Source organism: Mustelus asterias, chromosome 7 (assembly GCF_964213995.1).
Source record: "Mustelus asterias chromosome 7, sMusAst1.hap1.1, whole genome shotgun sequence".
NCBI lineage: Eukaryota > Metazoa > Chordata > Chondrichthyes > Carcharhiniformes > Triakidae > Mustelus > Mustelus asterias.
The window spans coordinates 8,353,626-8,374,907 of NC_135807.1; the positions used below are offsets into that span (position 1 = coordinate 8,353,626).

The 21,282-nt window shown below is 46.5% G+C and overlaps 1 protein-coding gene across 7 annotated transcripts in view; it reads left to right on the forward strand.

Annotated features, from left to right (window-relative positions):
- Positions 1-20,442, forward strand: part of pop1 (POP1 homolog, ribonuclease P/MRP subunit) — a 60,381-nt gene extending 39,939 nt beyond the window's left edge. For all 7 annotated transcript variants that reach the window (XM_078215632.1, XM_078215634.1, XM_078215631.1 and 4 more), the window contains 5 exons: positions 191-306; positions 6,325-6,516; positions 9,359-9,513; positions 16,454-16,810; positions 19,000-20,442. In XM_078215632.1, the coding sequence (XP_078071758.1) occupies positions 191-306; positions 6,325-6,516; positions 9,359-9,513; positions 16,454-16,810; positions 19,000-19,651 (1,472 nt within the window). In that variant the 3' untranslated portion in view covers positions 19,652-20,442. The remainder of the gene's footprint in view (positions 1-190; positions 307-6,324; positions 6,517-9,358; positions 9,514-16,453; positions 16,811-18,999) is intronic.
- The last annotated feature ends 840 nt before the right edge of the window (positions 20,443-21,282 follow it).

Consider the following 21,282-nt stretch of genomic DNA (forward strand, 5'->3'; position numbering starts at 1 on the left):
TTAACTAGGTTTAGATCTCAGCAGTTAGTTACAGTCAGAGCTGTTTACAGGTTGGTATTGCGGTTCCTTTCCACTCTCCAACACTGCAGCTTTCCTGCCCGTGTCCTGAGAATTGGTCACGTGAAATTGTGCAGTGTCAGCCGTATTTGCGTTCTGTGTGTTCTATAATAATTTTCCTCTTCCATTGTAGATCTGGAAAAGATCAGGGAGTTGTGTCTGAATGGTGTTGGTGCAGAGTTTGCTCAAAGTGAGATCTGGGACCGCAATGTCCGCAATATTGTCACAGAAACTAAACTCACTGAACAGGTAATTCGACTGCAGTGAAAAAGCAGAATCATTGAAGTTGGAAAATCTTCTCCATGTTTACATTTGTTTTTCAAATATCTTCTCATCCCCCCCCCACTCTCTTGTAAGACTGACTTGTGCTGCTGTGTAGTTCCATTATGGGTTTGCTGCTATCTTCAGGTTAGCTGTGGCTCAACTCGGAATCAGAATGTGTTCAAGTCCCACTACAAAGACTGGAACATAAAATTCTAGGCAAATACTTACCAGTGCAATGCTGACTGAGTACTGCAATATGGTATATGATATTAAACTGGTGGAGACTGTTCTGAAAAAAAGAGCAGGCAAGTTCTCCATGGTATCCTGGGCAGATGGTTGGTCCTAAACCAGCATCACTAAAATAGATTAGCTCTTTTTAAGGGCGGTGCAATGGTTAGCACTGCTGCCTCACAGCGCCAGGGACCTGGGTTCGATTCCCGGCTTGGGTCACTGTCTGTGTGGAGTCTGCACGTTCTCCCCGAGTCTGCGTGGGTTTCCTCCGGGTGCTCTGGTTTCCTCCCGCAGTCCGAAAGACGTGCTGGTTAGGTGCATTGGCCGTGCTAAATTCTCCCTCAGTGTACCCGAACAGGCGCCAGAGTGTGGTGACTAGGGGATTTTCACAGTAACTTCATTGCAGAGTTAATGTAAGCTGACTTGTGACTAATAAATAACTTTAACTTTTCTCCCTATGCCTGTGTGGGTTTCCTCCGGGTGCCCCAGTTTCCTGCCACAGTCCAGAGATGTGTAGGTTAGGTGGATTGGCCATGCTAAATTGACCTTCAGTATCCGATATGTGCCAGGGTTAGGGCAGGGGATTGGGCCTCAGTAGGGTTCTCTTTTAGAGGGTCGGCGCAGACTCCGTGGGCTGAATGGCCTCTTCTGTACTGTAGGGATGCTATGATTTACCATACTGTGTTTGTGGGATCTTGCTATTTACAAATGAGTTGCCATGTTTCCAATGCCACAACAGTGATTGCCCTTAAAATGTCTCATTGATTGTAAAGAGAGATGGGTTTTTGTCCTTTCAATTCCTTGGTTGTGATTATTGGAGAACATCAGTCAGCCGCACACTTGTCTGTGGCTTTATCACAGTGGAGCCTAATCCTGGATCCTGATTCCTTTCCACGCTCCGATTCCCGCAGGGTTTCCGCTGCCGTGCTGAAAATTGCCCGCTTGTAAATGTGCAGTGTCGACCATATTTGCATTCTCTGTGCGTTCTATAATGATTTTCCTCTTCCATTGTAGATCTGGAAAAAAATCAGAGCCCTGTCTAAAGAGTGCTGATGCCAAGTGTGCTCAGGGTTTGGGGAGACAGTGGCATGGTGATATTGTTACTGGACTAGTAATACACAGGGCATTGCTCTGGGATTCCTGGGATTGAATCCCACCACAACAGATTCTGGAATTTGAATTCAATAATAAATTTGGAATTATAAGTCTCATGGTGACATGAAACCATTGTTGATTATTGTAAAAGAAAAACCCATCTGGTTCACTGATATCCTTTGGGGAAGGAAATCAGCCGTCCTTACCCAGTCTGGCCTGCATGTGACTCCAGAGCCACAGCAATGTGGTTGACTCTCAACTGCCCCCTGGCAGCTAGGAATGGGCAATAAATGTTGGCCGGCCAGCGACGCCCATGTCCCACGAATAGAAAAAAATACACTTGAACTATGTGCAATATTGATTGCCAGTGGATGTATGTTGATGCATCTTGAGGCTAAATGTTTAGGCCTCAATGGGGTCAGGCACAGGGAAGGATGGATGTGGAGTTTGAAGCCACTAGTTTCGCAGCTCCATCAGGTTGAAATTTTTCCAGTGGCATCCAGGTTCCCAGTGCGGTGCCTGTAGGCAGCAGCCCCGGAAGGATTAGGGGACCCCCTGCCTGCCAGCTTTGGTGACCCGGCTATTTGATGAATACTTTGTACGTGGGGTGGGACTCTGCCACAGCATTCTGCTGCTGTTCTTTGGGGCTCAGAGGGATGGATGGGCTCCTCCTATTGACCTCCAATGCCCAGAGCCCTCCTGCCATTCTTAATTGGATGATGAGCCTGCCCTTTGGCTGTTAATTTGCTTTGAAAAGAATTGCAGGTAAGTAACCGTTTCAGTCTGACGGCTGAGCCCTGGAGCTGACAGGGGAACTCCGGGGCAGCATAGTGATTAGCACTGCTGCCTCACAGCGCCAGGGACCCGGGTTCGATTCTCAGCTTGGGTCACTGTCTGTGTAGAATTTGCATGTTCTCCCCGTGGCTGTGTGGGTTTCCTCCGGGTGCTCCAGTTTCCTCCCACAGCCCAGAGATGTGCGGGTTAGGTTGATTGGCCATGCTAAAAAATTGTCCCTTCATGTCGGGGGATTAGCTAGAGTAAATGCATGGGGTTATGGGGATAGGGTCTGGGTGGGATTGTGGTCAGTGCAGACTCGATGGGTTGAATGGCCTCCTCCTGCATTGTAGGGATTCTGTGATTCCTGTCCTTACTGTTCACTGATTTGAGTCACAAATGATAGTTTGCTGAAATGTGTTTTAAAAAGACATCCTCTCCCAAAAATCTGTGGTCATTTGGGTACTAGTGCTTTGGTTCTGATTCTGCTGTTCAGTATGTATTTAGATTCATTGCATTAAAATTGTGCACTGTTTCTGGGCTGTCTATGGATGTGGCATGTGATGTGAAGTTTTAAATTAGTTTATCTTTAATCTCTGACATGTTTTCTTAGTTATATTGTGCTGATCTCTCTGAGCATCGTATCGCATCTGTTCCCAACCAGCAGCATTTTATAACGTCATGTTCCACTTAACAATCTTCTTCTTCTTCTCCGACTAACATTTTCTTGCTGAATTGAAATCATTAACTATTCTGCATCCTGGAGAGTGTATCCTATTTGTACAAATGTGATTCATGCCAGCCTGAAATGAACAAAGCTGACAAAGGGAACACAACAGAAGTGTCGTAACCTTTCCTCTTTACACAGCTGGTCAGCCAATACCTGTATTCCCAGTTTTGTCTGTTCTGGTTTAATTGGGGCATTCAGCCCTGATTACTGGATTGTTTGCTGCCAACAGCCTGTTTAAAATGCACATTTCTAATGCCAGGTCCTCTCAGGGCACATACCCAAAAGTATGGAGAGTACTTGATACGTTAATGTTATATTTAATGAGGTCCATATCTATGTGAGTAGTCGAATACCTTTCCCACGTGGAGCAGTTAAGGCAGAGACAAAGAACCAAGAGCAAAGAGCAGTACAGCACAGGAACAGGCCCTTCGGCCCTCCAAGCCTGCGCCAATTATGATGCCTGCCTGAACTAAAACCGTATGCACTTAAGGAGTCCATATCTTTCCATTCCCATCCTATTAATGTATTCATCTAGTTGCCCCTTAAATGCCACTATCATATCTGCTCCCACCGCCTCCCCGGGCAGCGCATTCCAGATATTCACCACCCTGTGTGTAAAAGAAAAACTTGCCTCGCGCATCTCCTCTAAACTTTTCCCCATGCACTATAACCTATGTCCCCTAGGACTTGACTTTTCTACCCAAGGAAAGAGCATCTGACTCTTCACTCTGTCCATGCCACTCAGAATCTCATAAATCTCTATCAGGGGTGGCACGGTAGCACAGTGGTTAGCACTGCTGCTTCACAGCTCCAGGGACCTGGGTTCAAATCCCGGCTCGGGTCGCTGTCTGTGTGGAGTTTGCACATTCTCCCTATGTCCCTATGGAAGTGTTAGGTTTTTTAGGGAACATTAAAACTGACAAAGCCCCAGGGCCTGATGGCATCTATCCTCGACTGCTCAGGGAGACGAGAGGTGAAATTGCTGGGCCTCTGACGGAAATCTTTGTCGCTTCTTTGGACACGGGTGAGGTCCCTGAGGATTGGAGGATAGCGAATGTGGTCCCGTTGTTTAAGAAGGGTAGCAGGGATAACCCAGGAAATTATAGGCCGGTGAGCTTGACGTCCGTGGTAGGGAAGTTGTTGGAGAGGATTCTTAGAGACAGGATGTATGTGCATTTAGAACGGAACAATCTCATTAGTGACAGACAGCATGGTTTTGTAAGAGGGAGGTCGTGCCTTACAAATTTGGTGGAGTTTTTTGAGGAAGTGACAAAAACGGTGATGAAGGAAGGGCCGTGGATGTCGTCTATATGGATTTCAGTAAGGCATTTGACAAAGTCCCACATGGCAGGTTGGTTAAGAAGGTTAAGGCTCATGGGATACAAGGAGAAGTGGCTCGATGGGTGGAGAACTGGCTTGGCCATAGGAGACAGAGGGTAGTGGTCGAAGGGTCTTTTTCCGGCTGGAGGTCTGTGACCAGTGGTGTTCCGCAGGGCTCTGTACTGGGACCTCTGTTATTTGTGATATATATAAATGATTTGGAAGAAGGTGTAACTGGTGTAATCAGCAAGTTTGCGGATGACACGAAGATGGCTGGAATTGCGGATAGCGAAGAGCATTGTCGGGCAATACAGCAGGATATAGATAGGCTGGAAAATTGGGCGGAGAGGTGGCAGATGGAATTTAATCCGGATAAATGCGAAGTGATGCATTTTGGAAGAAATAATGTAGGGAGGAGTTATACAATAAATGGCAGAGTCATCAGGAGTATAGAAACACAGAGGGAGCTAGGTGTGCAAGTCCACAAATCCTTGAAGGTGGCAACACAGGTGGAGAAGGTGGTGAAGAAGGCATATGGTATGCTTGCCTTTATAGGACGGGGTATAGAGTATAAAAGCTGGAGTCTGATGATGCAGCTGTATAGAACGCTGGTTAGGCCACATTTGGAGTACTGCGTCCAGTTCTGGTCGCCGCACTACCAGAAGGACGTGGAGGCATTGGAGAGAATGCAGAGAAGGTTTACCAGGATGTTGCCTGGTATGGAGGGTCTTAGCTATGAGGAGAGATTGGGTAGACTGGGGTTGTTCTCCTTGGAAAGACGGAGAATGAGGGGAGATCTAATAGAGGTATACAAGATTATGAAGGGTATAGATAGGGTGAACAGTGGGAAGCTTTTTCCCAGGTCGGAGGTGACGATCACGAGGGGTCACGGGCTCAAGCTGAGAGGGGCGAAGTATAACTCAGACATCAGAGGGATGTTTTTTACACAGAGGGTGGTGGGGGCCTGGAATGCGCTGCCAAGTAGGGTGGTGGAGGCAGGCACGCTGACATCGTTTAAGACTTGCCTGGATAGTCACATGAGCAGCCTGGGAATGGAGGGATACAAACGATTGGTCTAGTTGGACCAAGGAGCGGCACAGGCTTGGAGGGCCGAAGGGCCTGTTTCCTGTGCTGTACTGTTCGTTGTTCTTTGCTCCGGTTTCCTTCCACACTCCAAAGATGTAGGTTGATTGGCCATTCTAAATTGCCCCTTCGTGTCCTGGGATGCATAGGTTAGAGGGGTTAGTGGGTAAATATGTAGGGATATGTGGATAGGGCCTGGATGGGATTGTGGTTGGTGCAGACTTGATGGGCCGAATGGCCTCTTTCTGCACTGTAGGATTCTATGATTCTAAGGTCACCCCTCAATTCTGTCATTTCAGTGAGAACAAACCTAGTTTATCCAAACTCTCCTCATAGCTAATATCCTCCAACCAGGCAACATCCTGGGAAACCTCCTTCTGTACCCTCTCCAAAGCATCCACATCCTTCTGGTAGTGTGGCGACCAGAATTGAATACTATATTCTAAACAAGGCCTAACTAAGATTCTTCCAGTCGCAACATGACCTGCTGCATCTTTTCAGTGAAGTAGAGTGCGATATGACGAGAGAATGAGCCAATGGGATTAGTTTCAACGCGCACTAACAAAGAGTTGGTAAGAAATTATACATGGAATAGGTTCCTTCTCTACTGTAAAATAAATCTGCTGTGAGCTTTATCTGTCCAATTGGTCATCTCGTTGAAGTAAACTAATTTTTATTATTTTAAAAACTCTTTAAAACGAGCAAAAGTGATGTTGAATTATGTCTACTAGCAAGTTATAACGATCCTGTTAATTTTTATTGTATTTCAGGAACTGAATCAGATGAGAAGCAAACTGTTAGTCCCGGGTTCTCGTCTGGATCTGGGGCCACAAGAATCCAAGGTTCCCATCCTGTTAGTGCAGCAGCCCGGGAAGATGGCTGGGCAAGAGCACACTGGTTGGGGCAGTGGCTGGGATATCCTCATCCCAAAAGGCTGGGGAATGGCATTCTGGATTCCTTTGGTATTAATGCATGCAATAGCACGTAATCTACAAACTGTGTATATAAGATATCCCTGTCGGTTCTCCATAATAGACCTGTATGCATTCCGAATGCAGGTCACTGAAGTCATTTACAAGTGGGCTAGCGTTAAGGAATTCTGCAGCAATAAAAGGCCAATCCTCACTCTGTTGGCTCACTGAAATAGTTATTTTTCTCTTGTCCAGGGACCATCATTGCAAGCAACATCCCAGAAATGGGCCAACCCCTGTGACCCCACACCCTGGCCAGTACCAATCTCCTGGTTTTCCTCAACCCCTCCTGGACCCAGATGGCCAACCCCGATCATCGTCCGCCCTCCCTCTGCCCACAATCCCAAATGCAGAGTGGGTTTCCCCCCTCCACTCCCACTGTTTGCCCCACCCCTTAGCACTGCTCGGTGCCCGGTTGGCAGTGCCAGCCTGGTACCAGGGTACACAGTGCCAGGGTACCAAGCTGGCACTGCCCAAGGTGCACCCCATCCTTACTGCCAACATCCTGGGAGCCTCAATTGGGCTCTCTTCACTCTAGTGGGATTGGCTGCCTGTTCCCTGTTAGTGGGAAAGAGTTGTAAACCCTGCTGGAGTGAACCACTCCTGCCCTGGGTCAGGGGGAGAACGCTAATGGACCTTCAGTCCCGGGCCCGCTAATGAAATTTAAATCCAGATTAGCATATTGAAATCAGCCCCGTGCCGATTTCTTGCAGGGAGCTGATTACTCTGAAAATCTTTGGGTGGGAGACGCGCGTAGGCCCGGGCGCCCTGTGGGAGGCCCGGGCGCCCTGTGGGAGGCCCGGGCGCCCTGTGGGAGGCCCGGGCGCCCTGCGGGAGGCCCGGGCGCCCTGCGGGAGGCCCGGGCGCCCTGCGGGAGGCCCGGGCGCCCTGCGGGAGGCCCGGGCGCCCTGCGGGAGGCCCGGGCGCCCTGCGGGAGGCCCGGGCGCCCTGCGGGAGGCCCGGGCTGCCCAGGCAACGGCGTCTGCTGATGTCTCCCAGCCAGCGCACCGGACTGGGAGAATCGCCCCCATCGTCTTATTCTTTAGTCCCAAATTTCTCCTTGCATTTCTCTGCATTGAATTTTATCAAATGTCAATCTGCCCACTGCACCAACTTGTCTATGTCCTTCTGAAGTCATCAACAGTTTTTCCTCAAAAGTTAACCAATCACTCCCTTTCTGTTTTCTTTGTAAATTTTGATATTGCGTCACTTGTACCCGAGTCCAGATTATTTACTTGTGTATCAAGAAGACCAACAGCTCCTAACGATGGGAGAAGCCACTAGTTGAGCAATGAACCACCATTACCTTTGTCCTTCAGCCAACTTCCTACCATGTTGTCAAACCTTTAAAACTATATTTAATCAAATAGCCTCTTACACGGCCGGAATATCCAGTGAAGATCTGCATCGTTAGCAAAGCACGGAAAAACCTCCTTAAAGCACTTTCATTAAATCTGTGACACCCAACTTGACTTTTACAAATCCCTGCAGGCTATCCTTAATTATCAAAAAAGTTTTAAGTGGTTACTAATTTAGCTTGACCTCAAGAACCTTATTTATGCACAACTGAAGCAAGACTAATCTACCGCTGTCCAGTTTCGCTGTTTCTGCACCAAGGTGCAACTTTTGCAGCTGGTCAGTGCTCTTGCACCAATTCAATACCCAAAAATTATGCATGTAATTGGAGCCTCGGCCATGTTCTCTCCGTCACTTGTGATCAGTTGGTATCCCAAGGGCTTAAGATTAAAGTACCATTCGAGGGTTTGAGCACAGAAATCGAGCCTCCGGTGCAGTGTGAAGGAGAATTGCACTGTCGGAGCACTGATCTTTTGGATGAGATGTTAAATCCTGGCCTCGTGCATTTTTTTTGATGAAGAGCAGGGGAGTAATTCCTGCTGTCCTGATCAATATTTATCCCCCAATCAATATCACAAACAAATGATCTGGTCACTATCGCATTGCTGTTTGTGGGAGTTTGCTGCGTGCAGGTTAGCTTTGATTTGATTTATTATTGTCACATCTATTAACTTACAGTGAAAAGTATTGTTTCTTGCACGCTATACAGACAAAGCATACCATTCATAGAGAAGGAAAGGAGAAAGTGCAGAATGTAGTGTTACAGTCATAGCTAGGGTGTAGAGAAAGATCAACTTAGTGCAAGGTAGATCCATTCAAAAGTCTGACAACAGGGAAGGAGCTGTTCTTGAGTCGGTTGGTATGTGATCTCAGACTTTCGTATCTTTTTCCTGATGGAAGAAGGTGGAAGAGAGAATGTCCGGTGTGCGTGGGGCCCTTAATTTTGCTGGCCGCTTTTCTGATGCAGCGGGAAGTGTAGACAGAGTCAATGGATGGGAGGCTGGTTTGCGTGATGGATTGGGCTACATTCACGACCTTTTGTAGTTTCTTGCAGCCTTGGGCAGAGCAGGAGCCATACCAAGCTGTGATACAACCAGAAAGAATGCTTTCTATGGTGCATCTGTAAACGTTGGTGAGAGTCGTAGCTGACATGCCAAATTTTCTCAGTCTTCTGAGAAAGTAGTGGGCTTTCTTAGCGATAGTGTTTGCATGGGCATGCTGCGTTTGCCAATCTGAATCGCACGAAGAATCATTGATAACCAGGCAGGAAGCCCATTTAACCATTCGTAACTGTTATGTAACCAATGACTTAAAAAATTCCTTTTTAAAACAAACGCCTATTTTGTTTTCTTGAATTGTAGAAATAATTTCAGATCAGCATCTTGACTTTAGTTCTTGAATTTTGATGGATTGATAAACGTTTAGGATATTGTTCATTTTCTTTCTCAAGGTTTTGAAACATTGACCATTTTGTCAGATCTACAGGGGGGCTCGAGCAGGAGGTTTGCAAGAAGGAGCTAAGCACACCCAGTACAAGGGGCTTCCACACTTCCCGGATGATTTTCCGGACTGTCCAGCAGGCATCCAGCACAGTATGGAGACTGAGAAGGAGCTGATAGGCAAATATAAGAAGTAAGTACAACAATTTGACTTGCCAAAACCGCACAGTAACTCCATCGAACTATTAAAAGCAAGGTTAACATTTGGGACCAAATATTTCTGGCCTGTATCTGGGGCAATTGGATGATCGAGGCAGAAAAATTCAGGTGAATCAGATATTGAAGAATACGCACCCATAATGGAGCCCATGGAGTGGGTGTGTGGGTAGCACTGGTTAGCACTGCTGCCTCACAGCACTAGGGACCTGAGTTCGATGCCCGGCTCTGGTCACTGTCTGTGCAGAGTCTGCATGTTCTCACCATGTCTGTGTGGGTTTCCTCCCATAGTCAGAAAGACGTGCTGGTTAGGAGCATTGACCATGCTAAATTCTACCTCCGTGTACCCGAGCAGGTGCCAGAGTGTGACGACTAGGGGATTTTCACAGTAACTTGATGCATTTTGGTAGACTGAACCAGGGCAGGACTTACTCAGTTAATGGTAGGGCGTTGGGGAGAGTTACAGAACAAAGAGATCATGGGTACATGTTCATAGCTCCTTGAAAGTGGAGTCACAGGTGGACAGAGCGGTGACGAAGGCATTCGGCATGCTTGGTTTCATCGGTCAGAACATTGAATACAGGAGTTGGAATGTCTTGTTGAAGTTGTACAAGACATTAGCAGTTGATGTCATATACATGGATTTTAGTAAGGCGTTTGATAAGGTTCCCCATGGTCGGCTCATGAAGAAAGTAAGGAGGTGTGGGATAGAGGGAAATTTGGCCGATTGGATAAGTAACTGGCTATCTCATAGAAGACAGAGGGTGGTGGTGAATGGAAAATTTTCAGACTGGAGACCAGTTACCAGCGGTGTACCACAAGGATCAGTGCTGGGTCCTCTGCTATTTGTGATTTTTATCAATGACTTGGAGGAGGGGGCTGAAGGGTGGATCAGTAAATTTGTTGATGACACCAAGATTGGTGGAGTAGTGGATGAGGTGGAGGGCTGTTATAGGCTGCAAAGACACATTGATAGGATGCAGAGCTGGGCCGAAAAATGGCAGATGGAGTTTAACCCTGATAAGTGCGAGATGATTCATTTTGGTAGGACAAATTTGAATGCGGATTACAGGGTCAAAGGTAGGGTTCTTAGGAATGTGGAGGAACAGAGAGATCTTGGGGTTCATATCCACAGATCTCTGAAGGTTGCCACTTCTCCTTGGAAAGACGGAGGATGAGGGGAGACTTAATAGAGGTGTATAAAATTATGAAAGGCATAGATAGGGTGAACGGTGGGAAGCTTTTCCCCGGGTCGGTGGTGACGTTCACGAGGGGTCATAGGTTCAAGGTGAAGGGGGGGAGGTTTAACACAGATATCAGAAGGACATATTTCACACAGAGGGTCGTGGGGGCCTGGAATGTGTTGCCGGGCAAGGTGGTGGAGGCGGACACACTGGGAACGTTTAAGACTCATCTGGACAGCTATATGAACGGAGTGGGAATGGAGGGATACAAAAGAGTGGTCTAGTTTGGACCAGGGAGCGGCGCGGGCTAATTGTTCCTTGTTTCTCGTTTCAAGGCTTCATTCTATGATCATCTTGCTGGTGCCAGTCCAGAGCGAGACTGCGGATAGTTGGGAACCTGTCTCGGGGGCAGGGAATTCATATGGTGTTCGTGGAAGTGGAAATGACTAGGGTTGGGAAGCATTTTCCGATCAGGGCCATTGTGATCTCCTGGACTCGTTTCGATCGCCTCAGGGGGTCGGAGAGGAATTTCCCAGATTTTTTTTCCCCATATTGGCCCTGGGGTTTTTCACTCTGGGTTTTCGCCTCTCCCTGGAGATCACATGGTCTGGAATGGGGGGGTGGGGGTGAGTTAATAGGTTGTAATGAACAAAGCATCGTAGCTGTGAGGGACAGCTCGGTGGATAGGATATTGGTATGTAGATAGGCTGGAAAATTGGGCGGGGATCCTGGATTCAGGATTCAATCCTGGACCGGGGAGTGGCGCGGGCTTGGAGGGCCGAAGGGCCTGTTCCTGTGCTGTATTGTTCTTTGTTCTTTGTTCAAGTGGATAGAGCCGTGAAGAAGGCCTATAGTGTGTTAGCGTTTATTAATAGGGGGTTTGAGTTTAAGAGCCGTGGGGTTATGCTGCAACTGTACAGGACCTTGGTGAGACCACATTTGGAATATTGTGTGCAGTTCTGATCACCTCACTATAAGAAGGATGTGGAAGCACTGGAAAGAGTGCAAAGGAGATTTATCAGGATGCTGCCTGGTTTGGAGGGTAGGTCTTATGAGGAAAGGTTGAGGGAGCTAGGGCTTTTCTCTTTAGAGCGGAGGAGGTTGAGAAGCGACTTAATAGAGGTTTATAAGATGATGAGGGGGATAGATAGAGTGGACGTTCAGAGACTATTTCCTCGGGTGGATGTAGCTGTTACTAGGGGGCATAACGATAAGGTTCATGGTGGGAGATATAGGAGGGATGTCTGAGGTAGGTTCTTTACTCAGAGTGCTTGGTGTGGAATGGACTGCCTGCTGTGATAGTGGAGTTGGACACTTTAGGAACTTTCAAGCGGTTATTGGATAGGCACATGAAACACACTAGAATGATAGGGAGTGGGATAGCTTGATCTTGGTTTCAGACAAAGCTCAGCACAACATTGTGGGCCAAAGGGCCAGTACTGTGTTGTACTGTTCTATATTCTATAAGGCCACACTTGGAATACTGTGTGCAATTCTGGTCACCCTATTATAGAAAGGATATTATTAAGCTAGAAAGAGTGCAGAAAAGATTTACCAGGATGCTACCGGGACTTGATGGATTGAGTTATAAGGAGAGGCTGGATAGACTGGGACTTTTTTCTCTGGAGCGTTGCAGACTGAGGGGTGATCTTATAGAGGTCTTATAAAATAAAAGATCTTATAAAATAGATCTTATAAAATAATGAGGGGCTCAGATCAGCTAGATAGTCAATATCTTTTCTCAAAGGTAGGGGAGTCTAAAACTACAGGGCATAGGTTTAAGGTGAGAGGGGAGAGATACAAAAGTGTCCAGTGGGATAATTATTTCACACACAGGGTGGTGAGTGTCTGGAACAAGCTGCCAGAGGTAGTAGTAGAGGCGGGTACAATTTTGTCTTTTAAAAAGCATTTAAATAGTTACATGGGTACAATGGGTGTGGAGGGATATGGGCCAAATGCGGGAAATTGGGATTAGCTTATGGGTTTTTTTTTTTTAAAAAGGGCGGCATGGACAAGTTGGGCCGAAGGGCCTGTTTCCATGCTGTAAACCTCTATGACTCTATGACTTAATTGCTGTGTTAATGTGTCTCAAGTAGACTTACAAATAAATAAACTTAATTAATCTGAGCAAAGATTCGGCCCATGTACTTGCATCCTCCCTGTTTGATATTTTTCTATTTTTGGTACATCCAGTCTCTCCAGTGCCTCGGGGATAGAAACAGGAAAATCTACCCTTTTTTTTGCTTTTATTTAACACGCACTTCTTTTCTAACTGAAACCCTTTCATTGTAATTTTTTTGACAGGCTTTGTGTGGAGTGAATCTTAGATTCCTGTGATTCACTGCTTCAGTTCAGCTTGATTTGATTCTGACAATTTTTTGTCTCTCTGCTAAATGTTGTCTCCTCTGCGCACCTGACTTTCTGGAATTAAGACATCTGGGTAAACCGTGCAGTTTATAATTCAGCCCTGCAGCACATTGCAGTGTTTGCAGCTTCTTCTTTTCAGCCTATTCTGTTTTTCCTGAAGTTTTATCCACGTTGCATCCTTTTTGGTGGCATCACATGAAACACACTTGTTTAATTGGAATTCAGCAGGCATAGAGAATAGGAAAGGCCGAATGGCCTCCTCCTGCTCCACTATTCATTATGATGTCAGGTGTCAGATCTCTCAGTGGGAGAGCATCTTGGGGAGAGCGATCATAACTCTATCTCCTTTAGGCTTGCATTGGAAAAAGAGAGGATCAGGCAAGCTAGGAAAGTGTTTATATGGAGTAAGGGGAAATATGAAGACATTAGACAGCATATTAGAGGAGTAAATTGGAAGGAGGTATTCTCGGGGAAATCTACTGAAGAGAAGTGGCAGTTTTTCAAGGAATGTCTGTCTAGAGTTCTACAGGACAACGTTCCGAGCAGACAGGGAGGTGTTGGTCGGTTAAAGGAACCGTGGTGCACGAAAGCTGTGCGGGACCTAGTCGAGAAGAAAAGGAAAGCGTACAAAAGGCTCAGAGAGCTTGGCGAAGATAGGGATTTAGAAGAGTATACGGCTTGTAGGAAGGGACTAAAGAAGGAAATTAGGAGAGCCAGAAGGGGTCACGAGAAGGCCCTGGCAGGTAGGATTAAGGAGAACCCTAAGGCGTTCTATAAATATGTGAAGAGTAAAAGGATGAGACGTGACGGAATAGGGCCTATAAAATGTGAAGGCGGGAAAGTCTGTACGGAACCAGGAGAAATGGCAGAGGTGCTCAATGAGTATTTTGCCTCGGTTTTCACAGAGGAGAAGGACCTGGGTGGATGTACTGCGGGCGTGTGGTGGACTGAAAGGATTGAGTATGTGGACTTTAAGAGGTTGTGCTGGAATCTTTGAATGGCATCAAGATAGATAAGTCGCCGGGTCCGGATGGGATGTACCCCAGGTTACTGTCAGAGGCGAGGGAGGAGATTGCAGAGCCTCTGGCGATGATCTTTGCGTCGTCGATGGAGGCTGGAGAGGTGCCAGAGGATTGGAGGATTGCGGATGTGGTCCCTATTTTCAAGAAGGAGAATAGGGATAGCCCAGGTAATTACCGACCGGTGAGTCTAACCTCAGTGGTTGGTAAACTGATGGAGAAGATCCTGAGGGACAGGATATATGAGCATTTAGAGAGGTTTAGTATGCTCAAGAATACTCAGCATGGCTTTGTCAAGGGCAGATCGTGCCTTACGAGCCTGGTGGAGTTCTTCGGGAAATGTGACTAAACACATTGACGAAGGGAAGGCGGTAGATGTGATTTATATGGATTTTAGCAAGGTGTTCGACAAGGTTCCCCCATGCAAGGCTTCTAGAAAAAGTGAGCGGGCATGGGATCCAAGGGGCTGCTGCCCAGTGGATCCAGAACTGGCTTGCCCAAAGGAGGCAGAGAGTGGGTATAGATGGGTCTTTTTCTAAATGGAGGTCGGTCACCAGTGGTGTGCCCCAGGGATCTGTTCTGGGACCCTTGCTGTTTGTCATTTTCATAAATGACCTGGATGAGGAAGCGGAGGGATGGGTTGGTAAGTTTGCCGACGACACGAAGGTTGGTGGGGTTGTGGATAGTCTGGAGGGATGTCAGAAGTTACAGAGGGACATAGATAGGATGTAAGACTGGGCGGAGAAGTGGCAGATGGACTTCAACCCAGATAAATGCGTCGTGGTCCATTTTGGCAGGACAAATGGGATGAAGGAGTACAATATAAAGGGAAAGTACGGTAGAGGATCAGAAGGACCTTGGGGTCCGGGTCCATAGGACTCTAAAATCGGCCCCGCAGATGGAGGAGGTGGTTAAGAAGGCGTATGGTGTGCTGGCCTTTATCAATCGAGGGATTGAGTTTAGGAGTCCGGGGATAATGATGCAGCTATATAAGACCCTCGTCAGACTCCACTTGGAGTACTGTGCTCAGTTCTGGTCGCCTCACTATAGGAAGGATGTGGAAAAGATTGAAAGGGTGCAGAGGAGATTTACAAGGATGTTGCCTGTATTGAGTGGCATGCTTTATGAGGATAGGCTGTGGGAGCTCGGTCTTTTCTCCTTGGAGAGATGAAGGATGAGAGGAGACCTAATAGAGGTGTATAAGATGTTGAGAGGCATAGAGCGGGTGGACTCTCAGAGGCTTTTTCCCAGGGTGGAAATGTCTGCTACGAGAGGACACAGGTTTAAGGTGCTGGGGGGTAGGTACAGGGGAGATGTTAGGGGTAAGTTTTTCACAGAGGGTGGTGGGCGAGTGGAATCGGCTGCTGTCAGTGGTGGTGGAGGCGAACCCAATAGGGTCTTTTAAGAGACTCCTGGATGAGTACATGGAGCTTAATAGGATGGAGGGTTATAGGTAGGTCTAGAAGGTAGGGATGTGTTCGGCACAACTTGTGGGCCGAAGGGCCTGTTTGTACTGTAGTTTTTCTATGTTTCTATGATACTATTGAATGGCGGGGCAGGCTCGAGGGGCCAGATGGCCTATTCCTGCTCCTAGTTCTTATGTAATGGTTCAAGAAGGCAGCTCACCACCACCTTCTCAAGGGCAATTAGAGATGGGCAAAAAATGATGGCCTAGCCACAGATGCCCAGATCCCAGGAAGTTATTGTTGCCAATGATTCTTTATTTTTTTTAAAAACTTAATCCAAAGTCCTGAAAAGCAATTCTACATCCTTCAACGACTTTATATTGCACAATAATGTGTTATTTGCCAATTTAACATCAAAGTGTGTTTGGAGTCACATGCAAGTCAGGCCAGGTAAGGACTCCTTATGTTTCTACCACTGACGGCAGGTAAAGACTCCAAACCCACACTAATGTGGTTGACTCTTAACTGCCCCTCCAAGGGCTATTAGGGATGGGCAATAAACGCTGGCCCAGCCAGCGTCGCCTGAGATCCATGAACGAATAATAAAAAAATGTGCCTGTTCACTTATTTTAATATTCCTGTCGCAGATTTGCACTTGCTTTTAAAGTTAAACTTTAGAGACGTTAATAAATTAGTTTAACAAATATCTCGCCATAGCATAATACAAGACAAGTGTGCGCCAAATGGAAGTTGAGTTGAACTCACACATTCATTTCAACTGACAGATCCATAGCAAAACATTATAGTTCTGGTTCATGTCATGGCTTGCTTGTTTGCGTGAGAGGATGTTTTTTCTTTCAATCCTCTTGGTAATGTTGAAAGATCAAGTTGATGTTTCATGCACTTTTTTCTTCAGATTAAGTAACCAAATTTCTCTACAGGTACCCACCAGCCAAGAGGCCTAACTATATCCATCATGGCACCATGACTCCATTCCGTTGTCCTTGGCAACAACTAGTAGAAGATTGGAAGACCCAGAACCAAGATGGCAGCTTCAAGCTTGCTGGGAGCGACCAAGAACAAGGGCTGAGACCTGAAATGCAAGTTTCAAGCAGGGAATATGTTGGGGTCCATGAGAAGGAAATATCGAGTGAAGAGAAACCTCTGAAGTTGGAAGAGGAAATGGAGGAAGAATCTGAAAGTGTGACCACTCTTGAGCCAAACATAGGATGTGAAAATCTTCAAAATCCAAGTACTGGAGACCGCTGCTCAGAAAGTGGCCATGTTTCTATTTTGAGGTCTGTACATGACATGTTTTCTTTCTAAATTCAACAAAAGTCATGATTCTATGAAAATATTCTTCTGTAAATGGTTCTCTGCCTATATTAGGCAATACAATGATTCAGTAGTCATTAGAGATGCAATTAGAGATAAAGTACCATTCTGCAGGCACCACCCTCGCATAGCTGAGTGCTTTGGCAAACTGCAGTTCATAAATACTCCTGTCCAACCTGCAGAATTGTTATTTTCCATTACTTCAACCAACTGGGAGCTGAGATTGTTGTTCTCGGAAGATAGTCCTCACTAAATTTGGTACAAAAACTATCTTCCCATCTCTCTATATTTTCAGTTAAACCCAGGCATGTGGATGCCAAATTCTCACCAGGCAAGTGGGGAGTATTCCATCACACTCCTGACTTGTGCCTTGTAGATGGTGGATAGGCTTTGAGGAGTGAGGAGGTGAGTTACTCACTGCAGTATTCCTGGCCTCTGACCTGCTTTTGTAGCCACTGTGCTTATGTGGCGAGTCCAGTTGAGTTTCTGGTCAATGGTAACCCCGAGGATGTTGACAGTAGGGGATTCGGTGATGGTTACACCATTGAATGTCAAGGGCGGTGGTTAGAATGTCTCTTATTGGTGATGGTCATTGCCTGGCATTTGTGGGGCACGAACGTTACGCCACCTGTCGGCCCAAACCTGGATATTGTCCAGATCTTTTTCCCAATAACTGCGATAGAAGCAAAATATGGCAGATGCTGGAATCTAAAATGAAAACAGAAAATGCTGGAAAATCTCTGCGGGTCTGACAGCATCTGTGGAGAGAGAATAGAGCCAATGTTTTGAGTCTGCTGGATGACTCTTTGTCAGAGTTCTGACTGAAGAATCATCCGGATTCGAAACGTTGGCTCTATTCTCTCCCCACAGTTGCTGTCAGAGCTGCTGAGATTTTCCAGCATTTTCTGTTTTCATTTCCTAATAACTGACTGTTTTCAATACCGTTGGGTAAGTGGAACTCAGTACAGGGTGGAGTATTGACAATAGAGTATTTTGGCACGGGTTAATTTTGAAAGGGATGTGGACAGTACCCAGGGAGAGGGAACTGTTTGCAAAGTCAGCAAGTATGGGAATCGAGAGGAAAAGTTGGTTTGTTAGTTTTAGTGAAAATAAGGTCAAAGAATTATAGAATCCTATAGTGCAAAAGGAGGTCATTTAGCCCATCGCATCAGCACCGACCACAGTCCCACCCAGGCCCTATTCCCAAACCCCACATATTTACCCTGCTAATCCCCCTGATACTAGGGGCAATTTATCATGGCCAATCAACCTAACCCGCACATCTTTGGACTGTAGGAGGAAACCGGAGCACCCGGAGGAAATCCACGCAGACACGGGGAGGACGTGCAAACTCCACACAGACAATAACCCGAGGCCGGAATTGAATCCGGTCCCTGGCGCAGTGAGGCAGCAGTGCTAACCACAGTGCCATCGTGCTGCCCTTATGCAGTGGGTTTTTGGGCAAAACCAGTTTGGGGAGAGCATGTGGGGAGATGGAAGAAAAGCTAGAGAAGATAATTAGTGTGGTGGCAGTGGCATAGTGACATTGTCACTGGACTAGTAATCCAGCGACCCAGAGTAATGCTCTGGGGACCTGGGTTCAAATCCCGCCACCGCAGATGGCGAAATTTAGATTCAATAAATACTTGGAATTAAAATTCGAATGACCATGAAACCATTGTCAATTGTTGGAAAACCCACTTGGTTCACTAATGTCCTTTAGGGAAGGAAATCTGCCGTCCTTACCTGGTCTGGCCTACATGTGACTCCAGAGCCACAGCAATGTGGTTGACTTTCAAACGCCTTCTGAAGTGGAGGGCAGGTAGGGATGGGCAATAAATGCTGGCCCAGCCAGTGACACCCATAATTCCGTTAATGAATTTTTAAAAATAGGGTCCGAGCTGGAGAGGTTTAACCTGGGTAGATATTGGGGGAAGAAACAGCAGAGTTCCAGTTTTAGTGACACAAAATTCCATCAGCTGCCCACACTTGCTGGGTCTGGAGGGGGGCATGGAAACAGAGTGAAAATAGATGGTCAACAAGGAAGAAAAGTAGCTTTCCAACATTGTGCGTTTTACTTAAAACCGTTTTGTTCTATTGATTTTAATAGGCAAAGTATTGTGGACATGAACGTTTTTCTGTTGTGTTCCAGGAGTAGGAAGTTGCTGAAGCAGATATCCACGTGGTGTCGGCCTACGTCCAGCAAGGGTCAGCAGACCCGGCGATACGTGGGGTCTGCACAAGTGCAGATGACCGCAGACGCTGTGAAGGCCATCATCTGCTCCCATCCCCGGTTCCTCGTCTGGGTCAGGCTGTCATTGCTGAAGAAAGGCAGTCCTGTCACTAATGCGACCATTTGCATTCCTTCCGAAGAGGATCTTCATCTTTTGGCATCGGAGCCTAATTGCCCTGGCCCTCAGGAGCCAAAGCACAGGGATCCGTTCAAACACCAGTTTAAAGCTTCGAAGAGCCAGAAGAAAAGGGCCTTCTCGCAGGATCCAGAAACTGCTGCTGGAGATTTGCAACGGAAACCAGTAGCCAGCTGTGGAAAGGATTTAATTCGAGGGCTATGGCCTGATAGACCACAGAATGTGATGTCCCACTGCTCCAGACTAACCATTGGCTTTGTCACCCAAGGGGATTTCTCACTGACTGTAGGCTGCGGAGAAGCACTGGGATTTGTGAGCTTGGTGGGACTTTTGCATATGGTATCCAGTCAGCCAGCAGAGAGACGAGGTCTTGCACTAGTGCGGTGTCCAGCTTCCCTACAGTATCGATTCGCTAAGATAGACATTGAGGTGTAGATCCGGATACAAATTCCAGATAGGTCAATTTAAAACAATATCGCAAAGCGTGACTGATGTTAAATGTTTACATTTCCTTTCAAAAGGCCAGAACGTTTTTGACATAACAATATTTCAAAAATAAAATGCTGGAGGAAACAAAAAAATCAGAAATGAAGCAAAAAAAATCTGGGAATACTCAGCAGGTCTGTGAATCGGGAGTTAATGGCTGGAATTTTCCCATCCCGCTCGCCGCAGGAATCATAGCCAGGGGAGGGGGGGCAGACCGGACCATGCAGAGGTCCATTGACTTCGGGTGGGATTTTCCGGTCTTGGGAGCGAGCGTGGCTGGAAAATTCCACCCAATGTTTCTGGAAGTTGTGTTTCTTTGAAACAGTTAATTCTGGTTCTCTCTCTCTGCACAGACGCTGCCTGTCCAGCTGAGTATTTCCAGCATTTTCTGATTTCATTTTGGTATCTCCTGTTGGATTTGAATTCCGCTGATGGCGAATTGAAGAATCTAGATAAACTCCATTTCAAACATATCAAGAACTGGCCAGTTTTTTTTTGAATGCTGCTCCCATTTATGGTGCACTTAACAAGACAACCTTCCTGAAGAGGGCAATTTCCAATAATGGTGGGTGTCAGTTGATGAATTTCAGTGTAACTGCAGCATATAATTAATATGAAAATTAATATTGGCATAATTGTAATCATTGTGGAGGATTACTGAACAGGAAATAATCCACCCTCTGCTTCAACCTCAAATAGACTGTGGTGAAAAGAATTTTAAAATAAAATTGCTGAGAATGGTCCTGTTTGTTTTATGGTTGTCTTCAGTTTTTTGTTTCAACTCTACAAGAGTTCCTCGTTGCAATGACCTGGGCCCAGCGATCTTCAGCTGCTTCATCAATGACCACCTTCCAACATAAGGTCAGAAATGGGAATAAGACCTCAAGACGTAGGGGCAGAAGTCGGCCATTCGGCCCATTGAGTTTGTTCCATCATTCAATGAGATCTTGATTGATCTGATTTATAATAATTCTCATCTCCACTTTCCCACCTTATCCCCATAACCCTAGATTCCTTAACTGATTGAAAATCTGTCTAGCTCAGTCATAACATAAAATCAACAATGTACAAGGAGGCCATTTGGCCCATCGAGTCTGCACCGATAACAATCCCACCCAGGTCCCATCCCCATAACCCTACATGTTTACCCTCTTAATCCAATCACCCTGACACTAAGGGGCAATTTAGCATAGCCAATCAACCTAACTCACATCTTGGGACAGTGGGAGGAAACCAGAGGAAACCCACGCAGACACGTGGAGAATGTGCAGACTCCGCACAGACGGTGACCCAAGGCAGGAATTGAACGCGGGTCCCTGGCGCTGAGAGGCAGCAGTGCTAACCACTGTGCTGGCCAAATCAAGGTGGAGAATGTGGGCATCGATCCCACTACCTATCACATGCAAAGCGAGCGCCTACCATTTGAGCTAATACCCCGTGGCACATGGTCTGGAACATACTCAACAACCCAGCCTCTACAAATGTTTGCAGAAGTTCCATTTATGGCTTCTCAGAGACTGAAGCAGTCCGTGTCCAAATTCAGCAAGACTGGACAATATTCAGTCTTGGGCTAATAAGTA